At 37.8% G+C, this 21,499-nt stretch overlaps 1 protein-coding gene across 3 annotated transcripts in view; it reads right to left on the bottom strand.

The window, feature by feature from the left end:
• LOC135196134 (serine-rich adhesin for platelets-like) overlaps positions 1-21,499 on the bottom strand; it is a 290,870-nt gene that overhangs the window by 24,449 nt on the left and 244,922 nt on the right. For all 3 annotated transcript variants that reach the window (XM_064222667.1, XM_064222666.1, XM_064222665.1), the window contains 12 exons: positions 21,357-21,461; positions 12,800-12,916; positions 11,155-11,247; positions 9,424-9,617; positions 8,827-8,964; positions 8,051-8,139; positions 7,410-7,632; positions 7,182-7,273; positions 6,896-7,040; positions 3,638-3,760; positions 1,693-1,926; positions 678-894 (listed from right to left, as the gene is read on the bottom strand). In XM_064222667.1, the coding sequence (XP_064078737.1) occupies positions 678-894; positions 1,693-1,926; positions 3,638-3,760; positions 6,896-7,040; positions 7,182-7,273; positions 7,410-7,632; positions 8,051-8,139; positions 8,827-8,964; positions 9,424-9,617; positions 11,155-11,247; positions 12,800-12,916; positions 21,357-21,461 (1,770 nt within the window). The remainder of the gene's footprint in view (positions 1-677; positions 895-1,692; positions 1,927-3,637; positions 3,761-6,895; positions 7,041-7,181; positions 7,274-7,409; positions 7,633-8,050; positions 8,140-8,826; positions 8,965-9,423; positions 9,618-11,154; positions 11,248-12,799; positions 12,917-21,356; positions 21,462-21,499) is intronic.

The following is a 21,499-nucleotide window of genomic DNA, read 5'->3' as shown; positions in this document are numbered from 1 at the left end:
GAGGGATGCTGTCCAATAGGAGAGAAGGATCTCATGGCTTGGCTAGCATCAGGAACCAATGGCAGAGCAGGAGGATGGTGGCGAGTCTACTAGAACTAAGATGGCGGCGCGAGTTTCAAAATTGTTATCGGGCGAATCTCGGACTTTCAGAAACCTTTTCTATCTTGAAAACTTTTCGTATGTAGAGCAGTAAAATTTTTCGTGTCAGCTTTCGTATCTCGATTTTTTCGTAAGTTGAGCCTTTCGTATCTCGAGGTACCACTGTATGCTCACTAAAACACCCATGAATTATTTTTCTGTCTGTTATAGCTATTGTTGCTAAAAATTAATTTAATTAGAACACCAATCAAAGTGCTTGACTCATAAAACTCTTCGACTCTTCAGTGTCATTCTAATGTGCTATGCAATGCACAGTAAACCACAACCCCCTAATTCTTTCAGCATTTGATTGTAACTATGATAACAAGTTAGTCTATTTAATGGATACTATAAAAGTATTTGTACTGTAAACTTTCTGAGAAGGAAGTAACACAAAAGTAAAACAGTCTTTCAATGCTTGAACTTCCTTAAATTATGGTACATGGACAGGTTTGTGGATATTTCATGATCATATTAGAAAATTATGAATGACAGATTCATTCATCAGTGAGTCGAACATTTTGCAAATATTTATTTACCTCTACTTGTAGAAGAGAAGTGTTTAAGACTCTGATAGTATTCATTGCAGCACACCATAACTTGCCGGCTACAGCCATCATTCTTGTAACTGGTGCTGCTGCTGTACTGATGCTTACAACTTGCCTGTCTGCTACATTCCACCCACCAGAGATATCTCTTCTATATACTATGATATCCCCATTAGCTAAAGATGCAAATACTCTGTTGTCTAAGTGTCTGTTGAAAGAAAAATCATTACTAATGACAATTTATTAACCTATATGCAGTTTTGGGTAGGGAGTTTGGCCAGTCTACTGATGGGTAAGATAAGGGGGAGGGACTAGGTGTTGCTTCTTTGGGAGTTCTACTTCCCATGATGTTTGTTGTTTTTAGATGATTCATACTGTTTGAAAAAAAATTCTGTAATCTCATAATGGTTATAAAAATACAAAGTATGGCACTTCACAAAATAGGCTTTGATGATCAAGAATTACTGTAGTACTTTAATACATAATTGCTTTTGACTTTTTCTTATGATTAAGATTTCATATACCATTTCATAGAGTAAATGTCAAGCTAAACCTAACAAGAGTGTACAGAAACACCACAATGTACAAAAATATGGGATGCTAATATCTATTCACAAGTTTTAACACTGAAGAATAAACATTAAATGACTGTATTGAAGACTTTGCTGTAAGTTTCTTAACATGATTTGACATTATCTTGTACACTATCTGAAAAAATAATCTTGTACTCATTAAACAAATCTTTAAAGTCATATCTGTAGATTTTAAACTGGAGACCATACTGCAAAGAATCTTCAGTACTGTCTATGGTGTGACATGCAAGACATTGCTGTAAGCAGTATGGCTAAAAAGGTATTGCAGTAATGACAGTAAGACAGGTAAAGATTTTTTTGACCAAGCAGCTTTGAAATGCTAACTGGAATAACTGAACCAATTCTTGATAGGTAACTGCATTACTAAATTAGTCATTGATTTTACAGTAAGCAACTTTACGATAATAACTTACATAATACAATGAACTGGAGATCCAGGTTGAAACTTGAATTTATTTTTCTTAATTCTAATGGTATCTGAGCAATTGTAAACATGAATGAAACCATCCTCTGTGCCCAGCCACATAGTGGGTTGTTGATTCTCTGAATCATCACTCCCCATTTCTGGTGGAAGTGACTCGCTGCGACGTTTTCTTATGTCTTCCTCCATGGGGATATCTTCGTCTTCATCATCATCACTTGAATCTCTGTGTAGAATCAGTAATCATTAGATGATTAAACCACATTTTTTGAACTTCATGCTATAACACTGTCCAAAATAGAATAAACATATTACATACCAAGCAATTCCAACAAATTCACATACACACATTAAATACAGCAACTTTCAAAGTCAGAGAAAAACTATTGCCGGTGTTTGATATAGTATTTCAATGTTTGCTGTATCTCCTCATGTTTTAAGCAAGCTTTTTACACTTGCCATGTTTATACAGTAGTTTAATAAGCCCAATGATGTTAAATTTCTACATTTTGATAGGGCTCCTCTGAAGAACATGTTCTTTATGGAGAAGTAAAAATTGGAGCAAGGTGAAGTTCAAGAAGATGAACACTTAGTTAGAAAGGGAGCAATGGAAAAAACATAAATTAAAAACAGACAGCAGTGCTGGTAGGCACCAAAAACTGCTATGAAGAACCTAGAATACTATCTACAGTGCGCCTATAAGATGTACCCTCCTATGGGGATTCCAGGATGGACTACAAGAGCTGCATTTGTGCTTCCTATTCAAATGAGAGAGTGTGATGAAATTAAAGCATTCATAATATGGTTATTTCAGGGTTTTGATATCCATAAGCTGAAGAAAACAATATAGAGATGACTGGACTACTTTTAGAGTATCTCATTAGTAAGTACATCTCTATACATCAAAAGGATTACTTAAAATATTGGTGAAAATATGGAAGTATATGGTGTTTAAGGATTGAGACGGTTTAGAAATATGATGCAAAAAAAATATATATATATTATCTGGAAAGGCTAACATCATGCAGACATAGCACATATGAAAGCTTGTATTAAATGAAAATTTGGGGCAAAAAGTAAACAGAGTAAAAGATAATAGAAACAACTCATCACACATGTCTATCCCTGCAATGGGAAAAATTTGACAGAGAATTAATAATGATGATTTCAATTTACAGCGGAAAATAATGTGCATACAAGGGATGAGTGTTGGAAGAATCACAGAATACTGTACCTGAAATGGAAGTGTCAGAATGAAACTAATGATCTTAAGCAAACTGGTAAATAAGCACTTGAAAACTCTTTTCTCCCAGCATAACAAGGGCTTTCCTGACCTCCCTTTAAAATTCTAAAGTGGCAAATATTCGAGTTAGGAAACCATTTGTATCCTAACAAAAATACTATTGTACTTGTGTATAAGGACAATTTCTTTAATTAATAAGTGCTCTACATATTCTAAATTAACAAGCAATAACTGCTTTGAACTCACTGCAAGATCTGCAGTTGCTTAAAATAAAAATTTGTACATACAGGCAGTCCCCAGGTTATGACGGGTTCAGGTTACGACGTTCCAAGGTTAAGGCGCTTCTCAATTATATTCATCAGACATTATTTCCAGGGTTAAGGCGCCTACAACGCTCATCTGGCAGATGAAATATGACACCGAAAATGCAAAACAATCAATATTTGAAGGTTTTTTGGATGAAAAATGCAATAAGAATGCAGTTTACGTAGTTTTCAATGCACCCAAAGCATTAAAAGTAAGGTTTTCTTAGGATTTTTTACAATGTTCTGACTTACGACGATTCGGCTTATGACGCATCTCAAGAATGGAAGCCCCGTCGTAACCCAGGGACTGCCTGTATTGAACAAAACTGTGTAATCACACTTAATACAGTTACGTATGTGAAACTATGTATACACAGTACTATACTCACAGTTGCGGAGCAGCTGGAATGGATGCAATAGAGAGAATTCTAGCATTGCAAACCCCGTTGCAACAGGCTACAGTTGGGTCTGGTTGCAAGCTCAAAACACACACTTGTCCTACATATCCATCACTGAAAATTGTCAATTGTCAATTTTATGTTCATTGTGTTGAAAACTTAATTACTAGCAGATCCATTTAAAAATTATTTGTTTACATTTAATATTTTACTCATTATAAAACACATTAAAATACGCAAATAAATAAATAATAATAATATTAATAATAATGATAATGATAATAATAATCATCATCATCAACCTACAGGATACAAACACCATCCCCCACCAACAGAAAGGCTGCAGAAGGAAGTGTAGGGGCACAAAAGACCAGTTCCTGATAGACAAAATGGTAATGAAGAATAGTAGGAGAAGGAAAACCAACCTAAGCATGGCATGGATTGACTCCAAGAAAGCCTTTGATATGATACCACACACACGTGGCTGATAGATTGGGGTAGAGGAAAACACCATCAGCTTCTTCAAAAATGCAACTGGCATATAGTACTTACAAGCTCTGGGATAAGACTAGCAGAAGTTAACATCATGAGAGGGATCTTTCAAGGTGACTCACTGTCCCCACTACTCTTCATAGTAGCCATGATTCCCATGACGGAAGTACTGCAGAGGATGGATGATGGGTACCAACTCAGGAAAGGAGGCAAAAAAATTAATCATCTGATGTTCATGGACGACATCAAGCTGTACGGTAACAACATCAAGGAAACAGATACCCTATTCCAGACTGTAAGGATTGTATTTGTGGACAAGATGGAGTTTGGAATAGAAAAATGTGCCTTGGTTAACATACAAAAAGGCAAAGTGACAAGGACTGAAAGGATAAAACTACCAGATGGGAAGAGCTTCAAACACATTCATGAGACAGGATACGTACAAATAACTGGGAATAATAGAAGGAGAAGATATAAAATAGAAGGAGATGAAGGACATGATCAGGAAAGAATACGTATATGCAGAGGCTTATGACAATACTCAAGTAAAAAGAGGAATGATTGAGTAGCAAAATTCCTCCACTGGAGCCTGTGCAAGACAAACCAGCTACCTTGCAGTAATAAGTGGTATGAACACCAACCTGAGGGAGTGATAGAAAACGATCAGGCTAAGATCCTCTGGGACTATGGTATAAGATGTGACGTTGAATGACAAAATCAAGAAGAGAGTATCTTTTATTGATGTCGCAATACCATGGGACACCAGAGCAGATGAGAAAGGAAGAGAAAAAATTGATAAGTAACAAGACCTGAAAATGGAAATAAGACGGATATGGAATATACAAGTGGAAATTGTACCCATAATCATAGGAACACTAAGCACGCTCCCAAGATCCCCGAAAAGGATCCTGGGAAAACTAGATGCCAAAGTAGCTCTAGGACTCATGCAGAAGAGTGTGCTACTAAAAACAGTGCACACAGTGAGAAAAGTACGTAATGGACTCCTAAGGAGGCAGGATGCAACTCAGAACCCCGCACTATTAAAAAAAAGCCACCCAGTTGAATAGGATGACTGTAATAGGCAAAAAAAAATATATATATATACGTAATAATAATTATGTATCATAAACACAATGCAGTTTACTTGTCAGTCCTAAGCATCAGTTTTATTTTACACAAATTACTAAGAAAATATTAAAAGAGAATAGTTGAAGAAAATAAAATCTTTGATGACGTGGTTACTAACAATGTTCTATAGTCCACTAGTGTACCTACTACAGTATGCTGAAGTAGGGAGGCACATCTTACTCATACATAAAGTGGCACTATGTACTACTGATATTTATGTTACACTGTGTATAGTCAACTCTGAGCCATGATGTTTGAAAAATTAAATGTTGAAAGAAACTTATCATTCTGAGAATACATAGTACTAAACAGTAACAGGTAACCTGCAATACTTTAGTTCATGTGCAGAAAACGAATGGTGCCTTGGTGAGAAAGGCTTCAAAGAGTTGCTTTGGCTGAAACAATATGCATGTGAAGCCAATGAAAATTTCTTTGACATACATATACAATAGGTTTGTAATTATCTTGACATAATACTAAGCCATTGCAATAAATGACTGAACCTATTAAATCTATATCTACATATTCTATAATATTACTAAGCCTTGTTCCATTAAAAATAGTCCAGCTGGCTAAATAATGTGCCATGTTTTTCCTAATCCAGGTCTATCTTTGAAACATATTTTCCAGGACAACATGCAGTCCTCTTATTAACCGTTTTCTTGAATCTTCTGCAAGATTTGTAAATATGTACCACCATTTCAAGACATATTTTAATTTCAGAAAGATGTCCATTAGAAATTTTTTTAATGAGGCCAGACATGTAATAATGAGAATTCTTTGTTAACATTAACATAAAAAAATAATTATACATAAAAGTAGTAAGGCATTGGAGGTATGTTGTCCAGCCCCCTTTTTTTTTTAAAGTTTCTAGTGTGTTGTCTCCCGTGTTCAGTAGATTGAAAGCTTGAATTTGTTCCACGTGAATAGGTTTCATCTTCTTAATAATACTAATATTAAAGAGTTGTACCAGACTTGAACAGTGTACCAGGATAGATTGTTGGTATACATGTCACTCCTTATTCAGGATTAGTGTATCTAATAAAATATTAAACAACTACTAAGCCCCCATCCCCCAACCCAACTCAAAAGATTAGCCCCAGCATACATTTTTCTGTTCACTAAGTTAAAATTCAACCTTGAATTGGGGGTAGTGGGATATCAAACCTGCCAGCCATCCCTGAAATCACACATTGGGATGTGTTATGAATGTGGAAATCTTTAGGAGCAGTGTGTAACCAGTTTAGTGAACTACTCTGAAGAGGGACAAAACTTTGCCTTGTTGTGAAATAAGTATCCGAGTCTTCATGGCATAATCCTGCTCTTTTATTGAAACGGCCTTGCATGCTTTAGGAATTACTATTTATTTTACTAATAAAGTACGTATTCAGAATACAATGCAAATGCAATAGTACTTCCCGAATTTTCCACTATAAACATTCTGCAAAAAATAATCCCTAGGATATTCCTTGAAATCCATAATGATAGCTGAAGTTGTATTTTCCCTGTAAAATGCATTAGATGGCAAAATTTTAAAGCTACTTTCACGTGGAATACTATTTTTTTGCACCACGACTTCTTTCAGGAAGAGATACAATGCATACCATATCTAAATTTCAATATTCTTACCTATTACAAACCCAGACATCTTTCAGATTATGGGCATTGAGACCAAGAGTAGCTGTGGCACAAGTAAACTGAAGTCCCGCTCTTGTCTTTCTTATAGGTAATGCTGAAACAAACTCTGGAGGAGGTCTTCGATCTGCAGACATAGCTGTTGGATAGAGAATGAAAAATTATGCTGTGTGAAAAGTTTAATATAATTACCAATGGCAAATAATTAAGTGATATTACAAGTAATATTCATTACATTAGATACATTCAAAATAAACACTAATCAATATAATCTCCTTACCTAACTTTTGTTTAGCATCATTAAATGCCTCTTCCCACAAAGCTCGTTTATCTGCACTGCTAAACATGAAAGTAAGATTTTCCATCCCTTCTCTGTAAAAAAAAACTCTCATCAATGTACTCTTATTGAGACGACACAGTTGGCAAAATAAAGATCATAACAGGCAATTAATTATAACAGGGTTTCAAGTTTAACCTGGAAAATTCAGAAACAATTTTGTAAACATACTGTGTAGTAATAGTGAGCTCCAGTTCCATCAGTCGAGAATCAGCACCCTGTCGCTCTTCTAACTGCTTTTGGTTTGTAGAAATCATCTCAGTGAGGACTTCTTCCAAAGGTCCCTTTGGACAATGTAGACTTTTAGTCAGTTTACTTATGTGTTGGAGTGTCTGGCGATCTTCATCTAGAGTTTCTACTTCCCGGACAAGCTTTTTCATACTTTCATCACGAGCTGTAAAATAGTTGAAATACTTTAAAATGAAAGCAGTTTACAAACCTCATTATAATCAAATAGTATATATACCTTAGCATTTACAAACCATTCATCACCATACAGACTAAACTTCTAAATATTGTCTAGGATGTATACATACTACATATAACAACAAATTTTCAAAGACTTGGACAATAAAAACATTTCCATTTTAATAAATGTACACTCATCTTGAATCTGTGAAGTCAGGAATGTATATACACAATAGCTATAAATACTGTATACCACTGATAATTAAAGCAGTCTAATATTAACTGAAATACCAAGTTTTTACATAAAAACAATTACAACTGAAATATCCAAAATATTTTAAAAAGCATTCACACCTGAGAGGGACCCCATATTCCTTACATGACAAGATAAATTGCTTACTTACATCGAGCAATGTCCAAGTCATCAAGTGGAATGAATTTGAAGAGTTTGAATTTGTTGGATTCTAAGGAACTTAATACAGTAAACGGTAGACTGTGGAAAAATAAAGAAAGAAAATATTAACTGCATGTAATTGTAATAGCCATAATGCCCTCATAACTTCTAAAATTCTTCGTGCTTTCTGGATATGCTTGTCACATCAAAGTCTTTGGATCCAAGTGCAAGACATACGAAGCAATATGATGTCCAGTAGCGGGAAACGAACTCGCATCCCATAATCACAATGTCACGTGGTCAGGCTGGCAAGGAGACCTTGTTGTGATTATGGGACACAGGTTTGTTTCCCACTGTCGGACTTCATAATTGCTTCGTATTTCTTGCACTTGGATCCAAAGGTTTTGTAGTGACAAGTGTATCCAAAAAACACAAAGAATTTTTGAAGGTCAGAAGGCATTATGGCTATTAAAATTACTACGTATGTATGTATCTGATAAAAAGTGACCAATGGATTCTATATAGTACTGTACTATACATATTAACTGTGTTAATAATCACATCATGTAAGCACCATTTATTACTATGTACTGTAATATCTAAAAATACATAGTACTATTTTTTATAAACGTAGTATTTTAATAACTAATTCACAGTACATATATCTAAAACAACCTTCTATATCATACACATTTCAAATTTCTATTTGCAATTTTCTTAACAGCCATTACACGTTCTTTAATTTTTCAATGTTTGTTTTAGAGTGAAGTAACACTTTGCACTTACTTTGATCCTTTCCGTATAGTACCTGATCTTCTCTTGATAGCTGTGATGACAAGAAGATCAGAAAAGAGAAAGAGACAACGCTCTTTTCGTGTACCCAACCCGAAGTGCATTGTCACAAGATCATGCCTTAGGAACGTCCTGTAATGGAAAGACTTATAAATCTGGATAAAAGTTCACAGGTAAATGCTTATGAGAAACATGTCAGATATAGGTAAGTTCCAAAATAACTACTTGTCAGAAATGTAACTTAAATCAGCTTTGTTTCTTTGCCAAAAGACATTGCACTATTTCATGACCTGCAATTTGCAAGCAATCTTGTATCGTTAAATAAATAATGATCAAATTGTTCAGAGCCTTTTGTACAACATGGACAAAATGTATTAAAAAATTACATTACTCTTCACTATATTTTACATTTCCTTATAGTATGTACAGTATAATGTATTACTAAAAGCTTAAAAGAAATCATCTTGTATTGACAGTACGTATTTCTGTTTTATATAGTTGTTAAGAATAAATACCTTGAAAGTATTAACAATAGCACTCAACTGAACTTGGGGAAGGGAATTTCTCTCTCTCTCTCTCTCTCTCTCTTACCTATCTGGTTGTACTAATTCTTCAAGGCCTTCAATTATGTTCTCTAACTCCTTAAGGAGAAGCTGCTGTCGTTCATGCTGTAAAGCTTCCTGTTCAACAGCATTTATTCGAGCTGCTATTTGCTGCACAACTCCAATAGCTTCTGTTAAGAGATTGTGGTCTGGATGGTCTCGGCTTGTATGTTTTAGCAGGCGCTGTAGAGGGTTAAGGTAATATAAGAGGAGTGAAATAAGTTATGCATGGGAAATTAAAATATAAAGTGGCTCAAGAGTACATGTCTATTATGTGCTGAGTTGTAATCTCCAGTTGCATCACCTATGTACGTATTGTGTCTGAGTAAGATATTTTTATATACAGCAATCATGTATTTACTGTATATGAATCCCCTGATCATGATGGGCAAACAATCGGCACTGTCTGCCTGTCTGTCGTTATAAAGAAATTCCTTTTAAGATAACTTTGACTGTCTTTATTGCATTTATGTTCAAAATTAGGGTTGCTTCACTATTATATCAAACACATTTTCACAAACCTCAATGTCATGAAGACAAGTTCAAAGTCAGTTTTTTGCTTACATTCATGGTAGTACTAATTTTACAATTTAGTACTATATTTGTCTTAGAATTAACTCAGGACACACTTCTACCTTAACCCAGGTCACCTGGTCAATTTCAAAGTAAAGCTTTTTTCTTCAAAACCAAGACAAGAAACAATTTTGACTTGAAGCAAGATTATTAGTTTATTCCTAAAACTAAATAACTAAGAGATTTAATGCAGTTCTCATGCCATACCATGATGAAGATGACTGATACACTATCAAAAGTTTTAGCTCCTTCTCTCCTAAAGAAATCTATAAAAACGTCCGAGTGATGTTTAACCTTGGTTCAACGATTCATGTGAAAGAGAAAAACATAATGAGCAAAAGAAGCTCATATATACTTCCATACCAAATTACACCCAGAAGATCAATATGTAAACTGATAGCTGCCAGTGCGCAACTGCAAATAGTTTACAGATTTGTAAGTATTTATGATAATACGTAATGATTTCAGAATGAAACTATACAAGTAATAGCTCCCCTCATTCTTGGTGGACCAAGTTATATCATCATCTTCTGGATTGAACTAATTATCATAATTGAGATCACCAAAAATTAATGAACATACATATGATGGAAGACTCCTAAATCCATTAAACATGCAAAGCAACTTTCCACTGTATAAAATGTTTATGTGAAAAAATAAAATTGGCAAAAATAAGACGAGATCAACACACTATGAATGTATAAATGCAGACTACAACACAAATCAGAAAAATGAAAGTGCTTGTTCATGGGCCTTTAAACTTGTCTGCATCAGCAGCCCACTCCATAGTTAAACAGTGAAAGGGATGAACTATACTGTACTTCTGTTGCTAGAAAATGCAATAATGTGGCCCAAGCAAAGGGGGATGTACACTGAGTAGCACCAACTGGTTTGTGTGGTTTTGTAGGTGCAGATTTAAGGGAGGAAAAGGAAATTCACAATTAGATATCTTCACAGACTTAACATCAGATAACAGATCCCATGACTAAGCAGAAATGTATTTTGGTTACACACTTGTACAAAATAAAATACCAAGTTCTAAATAAGATGGAATCCAGGAGTTATATTGCAGAATCAATGGGACAGATATTTCATAAAACCTACCTACATGACTAAAGAACAAGCAATGCACTTCTTGCACACTCACCTTAAGTAATAACTCATATTGTGGTACCCGCTGCACAGGTTTGATAAGGAGTGCCTTGAGGTCAAGTTTACCAGGATGTTCCCTTGCTCTCGCCTGAAATCAAAATGGGGAATTACTGAACAACAAAAACAGAAAAAAATAACTTATTTATGTATGAAATGAACTGCAACAATGTATTTCTGAACAAAATAAAGAAAGAGAGATGCATAGGTATGGGAGGCTCATGCATTTGTTTTAGGCACAGGATATAGGTACGGCAGCCGTATCCCGATCGTGGTAGATATTGGTACGGCAGTGAATTGCGCATGCGTCAATTTCAGACTTCCTGCCGTACAAATAATATAGTGCGGTGAGGGTACGGCAGATTCTGTCATTGGTGCCATATTGCGCTCTTGACTTGCTGTAGATACAGCAGTTAGCTGTATCCGTTTACTAGTTTGCTAATCATACTGTATTATGTAAACCAGAGTTCAGCTTTTAGGCGGGACAGTCACGCTTTTTGAACATCTGTCCCCCTTTTTTAGTTAGCAAAATGTCCCTCCCCCTTTTTTGTTTTGTTTCGCTTTTGTGAATTTTGTCCCGCTTTTTTGTACTACAAAAACAACACTATCCTGATTTTAATGGAATACATAGTGCTGAAATTTTGTTTAATTTTGCCATTTCACTACCTGGTAAATTCTATCGTCTTCGACAGCTGCAATACCCAATGAAGTGAATTAAAAGAATATTGTGAAGTGTATAAAGGCCCTTGCAACTGCCGATGTCGGGCAGAATAAAGGGCCGAGAAAGTCACCAAAGGTACGATGGTAGTGTATATATTTATATATAATCCTCTTTGAATCTCCTCTTCGGAATCCTTTTCAGGGCCGATTCGATCGTTCGTGACCTACGTACATACCATGAATTACCCAATTTTTGAAAGTTTGAGTGTTCATAGATGTCGATGGCTTTTTTCAGCTCGTTAAAGCCTGAAAACATCTGTTTTTCGGCGAAAACTAATGTATTATTCCGCGGTTCATGCTGTTCCGTCACCATTTTTCTTGCTGTCACCGATATGCCCAAAGACTGCTTATATACTTCAGTATATAGTCTTTGGATATGCGTGAGGCGGTAAACAAGGGTTCGCGCATGCGCAATTCACTGCCGTACCAATATCTACTGCGCTCGGGGTACGGCTGCCGTACCAATATCCAGTTCGTTTTGTTTTAAGTTCTCTAAAAATATTAATAGGAAATTACAAAATTTTGCAAAATTATTCAATTATAGGCTACACTGTTGCTGCAAAACAGCTGCTGAGGTAACAGAAGTCCTAATTTTTTTTTTTTTGCTTACTCAGGGAGTAAGCCTACAAACTACTTTGTTGTTGTTGTTGGGGAATAGGAAAGCCTAAAAAATCTGAAAAAGGTGTTTCATGTTGAGATAAAGATACAGGAATTTTAGGATAGGCTATTTATGATTTATTTATTAGAATCAAAATGTGAAAAATAAATAATGTGCATGTTCAACGGTTCAGAAAAATTATTTCTAATAAAACATTTTTATTTCAATATACGTTGGTGAAACAACGCTCTATTTGACCACAGATTTTAGCACGTGCCCTGAGTACGCTGGAGGTCGGCTCACACCTTGTTTTATATCAACTTACCACAAGGAAGTGCTTGAAGGCTGGTTTTGCTTGAGCTGCTGCCTTCGCTGCCTCTTGCGCTGTTTTCCAGTTGTTGGTGAAGGCTGTGTAGCTCTCGACGACTCCGGGGTCGTTGACCTGTTGCAAAAAAAAAAAAAAAAAAAAGTTTTTACTTTAGATTACCATTAGCATTTACACATCTTACATTTGAATTTACGCACTAGCATTCGTGTATACACATGGTATTTGAAGGAGTGGTTATGTGTTGTTGTTACTGTTGTTGTTTGAGATTAAGCTGGCCTTAAGCCAGCATGAGCAAGAGCCTGTACTAGCATAAGGCCAGCTTAATCTCAAACAACAACAACAACACATAACCACTCCTTAAAATACTCACTGTAAATATAAACAATAAATATCTAAGCATAATATTTATTTCAGTGTAATGTTCTTTGGCAATTTTTTTTATGGAAAATATACTTCTTGATTTTCTTAATCAGTTCTACTCTTGGTACAAAGCTACCAAAGCTTAATGAAAAATATTTTTCCTTTCCAGAAAATTAGTTTTATGGTTGAAGAGTAGCCTACCACTTCAAGTGCAGGCCTGTGGATATACTTGAAACCGCTGGCAAATCTTTAAATCCTTTTGTAATGAAGGCTTTGCTTTGTAGTGAATATTCCTTCCTCTCTCTCTCTCTCTCTCTCTCTCTCTCTCTCTCTCTCTCTCTCTCTCTCTCTCTCTCTCTCTCTCTCTTACAATACATTTTCGTAGGTGTCAAATTTGTTCGTGTTTTCCTTTCAGAACGCATACTAAGGGCAATAATGATATATTTTGCGAGAAAAATATAATACCATAATTTTAACCCAACCTCACAACGATCGCGGTTATACAACAATAAATCAATTTATCCAGCGGTCATACATTCTATTTCTGATCACTTACTGTTGCTAGACGCAGAGACTAACACAATCTCCTCTACTCAATTACAAAGCGTTCCAAAAATAGCGAACTTTTTATTTCAGTGTGAAAAGCTGTCCAATATGTTGGAGACTAATCAAAGAGATCTCGTCGCATTCTTTTTTTTTATCTGCTTTAATTACAGCCATTTTTCGAAGCTCTGATTAGGTCTGTCGTCCCTCCCTCACCCCCTACAAAAATGGTGGTGATGATTCCCTATGGTAGACTGATTTCCAGTCTGGGTTGCGTTACTGATGGGGAAAGAATAGCTTGCAAGTTGATATATAATCGAATATGCTGATTTCTTCTCGAATATACTTTCCCCCCGAATATACTGACTTCTTCTTGTAGGGATGTTCAAGGATTTGCAAATCCTCTCAAGATGGAGGACGGGAATAAGAACGCAATTTTATCTTTTCTTCCATTTCGTATCTGTAGGCCTAATATTCTCGTGCTTGGTCAAGCATTAATGTTTCCAAGGAAAAATACATTGACAAGAAGAAGAAGAAGAAGAAGAAGAAGGAGGAAGAAGAGGAGAGGAGGAGGAAGGGAGGAGGATGAGGAGGAGGAGGAGGAGGAGGAGGAGGGAGGGAGGAAGGAGGAGGGGACGAGAAGACAGAAGAAGAGAATAAGAAGGAGGAGGAGGAGGAGGAGGAGGAGGATGGAGAGGAAAGAGAGGGAGGGAGGGGGGAGGAGGAGGGGACGAAGAAGAAAAGAAGAGGAGGAGCAAGAGGGGACAAGAAATAGAAGGAGAAGACGAAGACGAAGAAGAAGAGGAGGGGACAAGAAGTAGAAGGAGAAGTAGACGAAGAAGAGGAGGAGGATGGGGAGGGGGAGAAGAAGAAGAAGAAGAAGAAGAAGAAGAAGAAGAAGAGGAGGGGGAGGAGGAGGAGGAAGAGAAGAAATCCGGTCACTCGACCCGAGATGAACTTCGACGAGAGATCCCCTGAATCGCTAAGCATCTGTACAGGAGCGCGTCAAGCGTGGTTGTAGCTAGAATCTATATATTGGTTCTTTCACTTTAACCCAGCAGCGTCATCCCTCCGGGAGGGAGGGAGGGGAACTCTACTTCACCCACATTCCCTTTATCTGATACGAAAGCTTCATGTGGTCACCCTGATACGTCATTCGGTCGCGCTTTCTGACGATTCCAGTTCGAAATGGATGTCTGTGTGTTGTGTGATACGTTCTCTAAACCGAACAGGCCTTATGCCAGCATGACCTCAAGGTCTTCGGAGCAGCCCGAGAGGGGGCATACGCGCATACATACGGAAGAGCAGTCCGTATGGAGCATATGTGCATACTCATGTAAGATCTGCCAAAACAACACAAGCACGTCTTAGTATATAGGCCTAGTACATGAGCATATAGATGCTCGATATATATACACAAACCAGTTCGCGCGTTGTCTGAAAGCGCCAGAATAATAATAATAATAATAATAATAATAATAAAATAATGTTACAGTCGACGAGATAAATAAATGCCCGCAAAACAGCTAGCCGGGGAAGAGCGCCCCCACACCCCCTCCCTATAAGCCAGTTAGTTCCCTTTACACGTTAAGGCAACCAACTCCGGTGATTTAACTACGTCCTTCATATCGGTGTAAACTGACAGGGAATAATGGTGGCGGCCAGACACCAAAGGGCCCATGCAGCCGCTCAAGAAATTGCCGCAGTGCCTGCAGAGAGAGAGAGAGAGAGAGAGAGAGAGAGAGAGAGAGAGAGAGAGAGAGAGGGTGGTGTGTAAGATGAGATGGAGGTAGAGGGTGGGAGGGGAGATATTAATGAGGGGAAACTAGTGAAGAGAGAGAGAGAGAGAGAGAGAGAGAGAGAGAGAGAGAGAGAGAGAGAGGCGTCGAGGGGAAACCCACACCGATGCGCCGGTGGACTGAATCTATGTTTAATAATAATAATAATAATAATTAATAATAATAATAATAATAATAATAATAATAATTTTATGAAGCTTTTGGTTCCTGTTGGTTTGTTTCCCATATATATATATATATATATATATATATATATATATATATAGTTTCAATACTAATAGTATAAAGTGATTCTACATACATTTCACGACTAAAATTATATATATAATTTATATTAGAGAATGGAATATCGTTTAAAAAAATATAATCCTCCTTGATCTACGATTTATATTTTAATGAATTTTTTTTTTGTTTTGCTGTTTTTTTTGTGTGTGTGTTTTTTAATGCTAACGCAAAGTCCGCTCACATCCATTTCATAACTATAATTATAGAAATAAATAATTTTAAATTATATCTCCTTTCTAAAAATTGCTAATTTACAATTTACCTTTTAATGAGTTTTTTTTTAAACTAACATGAAGTCTGTACACAGATTCCATGACTTATATATATATATATATATCTATATATATATAGTAATATATACATATATATATATATATACACACACATAAAATATAGTTGGAAGAAAGAATTTCCTATGAAGCAGTTAGGGACAAATTTTACACACGGATATTCAGGAGTTCAAGTTTTGGATAAAAAAAAAAAAAAAACCTTAATGCTAAAGGTTTGAGAGTACCGGATATTGTGTTGTATATATACCCTTTTTCTTCACCCTTTAACCTTCTCTCTGGCCGCTGCGTCTCTCTCTCTCTCTCTCTCTCTCTCTCTCTCTCTCTCTCTCTCTCTCTCTCTCTCTCTAGTGTCGAGTCTTCGGGTGAAGATCCATTTCTCTTCTTCGCTCTATGACACCTTTTTCTGTTAGAGAGAGAGAGAGAGAGAGAGAGAGAGAGAGAGAGAGAGAGAGAGAGTTAACCTATTGGAAGCTGAAGGTTAATTCTTCTAAATTCGTGTGATGAAGCAATTGTTGAAATTCGAGATGAACTCACGTCCCAATGTGGCCTTAAAGCTGTTTTTCAGTATTATTATCATTATTATTATTATTATTATTATTATTATTATTATTATTATTTATTTATTTATTCATTATTATCAAAGGGGTCACTGACTCGAAGAATGTTGGTTTCAACCTCCCACCCCAGACCCAGCACTGCAGCAGTAACTGATCACGATGCAGAGCCAGTTAATTTTTTTTCGTCGCCTTGGGGAGACGCGAAACCGGGACATCTGAGTGCATACCATGACACTAACCACTACATCGAGCGTACCTACCTATTATTATTATTATATTATAGACTTACTGCCATTACTACAAATGTAGTATGAACGCTGTGATCACTGTCACCACTTCCCCGCCCCCCTTTTTTTCTGTCAAATTTTAGGAATTCTCTTCTTGCCTCTGTGTTTCCACACGCTCATCGTATCCCTTCAAGGGTCAGATCTATCGCATCGTTCGGGGCTAAACCCTCAGATATAGGACAAGGGTAGTTAACTTGTCCCACTGGTCTTCACAAATAAATAAATAAATACATAAATAAATAAATAAAAACTATATTGACAGGATTTTTTAATTATTTGCTGCGTCATCTCCTGCAGGAGTGGTCAATTTTTTAAAAGGCAACTCACTATATTAAAAAGAGCACGACTCAACAACTATGCAAATGGAATATCAAATTTAGGCCCAAAGACCAATCGCTGGGACTTATGAGGTCATTCATTACTAAAAGGGGAAACTGAGAAGAAAGAGGCTTTAGAAGCGTAACAGGAGGAAAACCTGGCAGGTGGACTTTGAAATGACTCCTGGGAGAGGGTGGAAAGTAGGACACAGGAGAGAGAGAGAGAGAGAGAGAGAGAGAGAGAGAGTGAGAGAGGGTGGAGATTACGAACTGAGGTGAAAAGTGAGAGGACTGAGAGGGGTGGCAGCTAGGGGGCCGAAGGGACGAGTCAGCAGCAACTATGGAATCATGCCGCGTTCAATTCTTGTTCCATACTGACCGGTTTCTGCATCTATACACTAATTACGGGCTGCTCTATATAAACAACAGCCTGTGCTGGCATAGGGTCAGCTTAATCTAAAACATCTACACTGGTTGCGTGTGTTCAAGGCGTGTTTGTATGGTGTTTTTACGTTGCATGGAACCAGGTGTTATTCAGCAACGGGACCAACGCCTTTACGTGACTTCCGAACCACGTCGAGAGTGAATTTTTATCACCAGAAATACACATCTCTAACTCCTCAATGGAATGCCCGAGAATCGAACTCGCGGCCACCGAGGTGGCAGGTCAAGACCATACCGATCACGCCACTGAGGCGCTTTTCAAGGCGTGTTCACAATTATTCTCTGTAAAGAGTTCCTAGCATTCAGTACATATCTTTTAAAAAGTACTTTATTTCAAGGACCTGACCTTGAATTACGTAAAATACTCTGAACTGAAACGAATTACTGTTCTTATCTGAACAGTATTGGTTCCTGGGAATCAAGATTTCCATATGATTTAACATTGGTTCGGAACTAGATAATGTGTGTAACTGTGCACTCCACTACAGTTCAAAATATTTTTACCGCTTTGCTTGCAGCTTTTTCGTCAATAATTCTTGCACAAACTACCTACAATGTTTAGCTATAAAAACGATAACTTTTAATTTTCACTTGCCACAAGTTAACAAGAAATTCTTTTATTGACGTAACGTAAACTTCTTTTTCCAGCTTAACTCGGAAAAGCATAACACCATTTTTTTTCTCTTTTCAGTCATAACAAAGACTCCCGAATAATATTCCCGAGGCCAAAAATCCTGTAGAAACTGTCATTTGTAGAATCCTTCACGAAGGAATTGAGTTGGTTAATCAAAGCTATCTCGGGTGACGAACATATAGTAATAAGCACATTCCAGGACAAAACTGTGTTCCCTACATTTATTCAGTTCGCGTACTAACACTGTTAGATTTCTATTCCGTGATTGTTTTCTTTCTAACAAATCAAGATACGTTTAAGAATTCCTATCCATCATTCGCTATTCGTCAAACTGGGCCTGATTCCATACCGCAGAAATCTGTAAGATCTCTCGATGCTTTACGTCAAAAGAAAAAAAAAAAGTTTTAAAATGTTTCCGTCAGATACTGATATAAGATTTTGCACATAATAGATTTTTACCACTTATTCTGTGTGTGTGCGTGTGTGTGTGTCTGTGTGTTAGTGTCGATGATCACAGTCCTTTGTTTAAGTGAACCGTCAGTTATGGATGTAAATGCACATAAGATATTTTTGCCACTTATTCTCTCTCTCTCTCTCTCTCTCTCTCTCTCTCTCTCTCTCTCTCTCTCTCTCTCAGGGTTAGCGTCGATGATCACAGTCCTTTGTTTGAGACAAGTCTTCGCAAGCATTTCGCTTTCTTCGTCCTCAACTCCGAGTTGCAACTCATATTTCACTCGTACCTCCATTACATAATATCTAGGACAGATGATCACGTATTGGGTGATATTGTGGTGCTGGCTTTTTGTAAATAATAGAACGAAACAAGAAGAGAGAAAACGGCACGAGGACTTGAGCTTTCTTTATGTACGACTCTCTCTGCGTCTGCTACTGGGGGAGACGTTTGCTTTCTTTGTGTAGGTACTTAGGGAGAAGTTTCCTTTCTTTGTGTAGGACTTTCTCTCTGCGTCTGCTACTGGGGGAGACGTTTGCTTTCTCTTTGTGTACGACTCTCTCTGCGTCTGCTACTGGGAGAGACGTTTGCTTTCTTTGTTCAATGGTTCGCCCTTATTGTTAACAAATTGAGTTTTTCTGTTTAGCAAATTCAATTGATTAGTTTTTCACCTTTTTTTAAACCTTTCTTTATTACTTTCCTCCATCCGGTGCGGCGACAGGTGAAGAAGAACTAACAATAATATTAATTCAAGATCGCAGAATATTAACCGAATGAACAATGGGATGGAGAATTAATTTCCGACGACGCTGTTGGTGGGGTCTTACTTTTCATCCAAAGAGAATTAGATCATTTCTCATTTTTAAAGAGCATTTAGGGTATACAGGAAGTACAAACAATTCAGATGCAGGAAATGCAAAATGATCAGCAAAATATCTGTGTTGCAGATATAAAAAATTGGCTATGATGTTGATTTTCACCTATATATATAAAAGGCAATTTCCGTCTGTCTGCTCGATATGCACGCCCAGACTATGAAAGCTAGGGCTACCAATTTTTTACCATAGACTCGCCTCGCCCTGAGGAAGGTTTTTAGGCAAAATCCAAAATTCGAGGGATGTTTCTAAGGGGGCCTTAACCCCTCTTTTTCATACCCCCTCATTCTTTACAACTTTCGGAGTTGACAGCAAACTCTCCATATTTTTCACAACTTCTTTGGCTCGACAGGATCCCAAGTGATTATACTTATTTTGAAAGTGATTGCATAATCCTCCCTGTAGGGGTTGTCATCACGGACGGCACGCCCCCTTCTCATCCCGAGCAACGCCGGGTACAGCAGCTATAGTAGATTCACATCAACCGTGCATTTGATGATTGGGCCAGTCCCTTACGACGCTCCTGATTGGCTGTTGATAAGCCAATCACACGGCTGGACACTCTCTGTCTCTCTCGAGAGTTCACACAGGCAGGATGAATGTTCTAGCTCTCCCTAGGGGTACGTCTTTCAAAAGTATCCCTTAGGAGAGGTGGAATATACATCCTGCCTGTGTGAACTCTCAAGAGAGACTGAGAGTTTCCAGCCCTGTGATTGGCTTATCAATAGCCAATCAGGAGCGTCGTAAGGGACTGGCCCAGTCATCAAATGCACGGTTGATGTGAATCTACTATAGTATGTTGGAAGATACAGTCATAGCTTATGTGAAAAATCAAGCATGATGTTCCTATGTATATTCCAGTCAACTCAGCTAGTCCTCCTAATTCTACCTTGTTATTCCAGTCCTATTCCCACCTAGGGGTTCTTAGTTTTTAAAAATATAATCGTAACTTACATTTAACAAGCTTGATGGTGAGCTACACTGCACTGGAACCCGGCGCTGCCTGTCAAGTCTCCCATACCCTCCCCATCCTCTACTTACGCTGTCCACACCCAGGGCAGAGAAACAGGTTTGGTGAAGGAGGGTGGATGTGTCGAGTCTCTCCTACCCTCCCAATCCCCTAATTACCCCAACCTGGATACATACCCTGCTCACTTGGGCCGGACAAACAGGTTTGCTGTAGAAAGGTGGATGTGTATGTCTCCCCTACCCTCCCGATCCCCTACCTACCCCGCCCACACCAGGGGTTTCTTGGAAGGTGGATGTGTCTTGTCTCCCCTACCCTCCTGATCCCCAAACTAACTTGCCCCATATACCTACCCTGCCCACCTTGGGCAGACAAATAGGTCTGCTGTAGGAGGGTGGATGTCATGTCTCCCGAACCTACCCATCCCCAACCTAACCTGCCTCGGATACCTACCCCGCCCACCCGGGGGTGGATGTGTTCTGTCTCTCCTACCCTCCCGACCCCTTATCTACCTAGTTCACCAACTGGGGCGGACAAACAAGATAGAACCACTCGGGTTTCATTATCATAGAAGAAGAGACGTAACGATCTTAAGTTATTCCAGTCAGCACAGTTGGTCTTCCTAATTGTACCCTGTACTTTCACCCCCAATTCCCACGTGCGGTTCTAATGAGGCTGAGGACTACTCAGGACCCAAGGACTACTGGAATGGGTCGAAGGATTCCAGTCACGTCCTGCCACTTACCATCTGGAGGAAGATGTCTCCTACACAAATGCTGGCGTCCCTGGATTCCAGCCTCTGTCGCATCTCCTCCATGAAGCGCTCGTGGTGACCATGGATTTCGGGCACCTGGAAGACAAAAAAGATGAAAAAAAATGAGAAAAATA

This window comes from Macrobrachium nipponense, chromosome 17 (assembly GCF_015104395.2).
Source record: "Macrobrachium nipponense isolate FS-2020 chromosome 17, ASM1510439v2, whole genome shotgun sequence".
Taxonomy (NCBI): Eukaryota; Metazoa; Arthropoda; class Malacostraca; order Decapoda; family Palaemonidae; genus Macrobrachium; species Macrobrachium nipponense.
The sequence above is the reverse complement of the archived record's forward strand: the minus strand, read 5'-3'. Positions and strand labels throughout refer to the sequence as shown.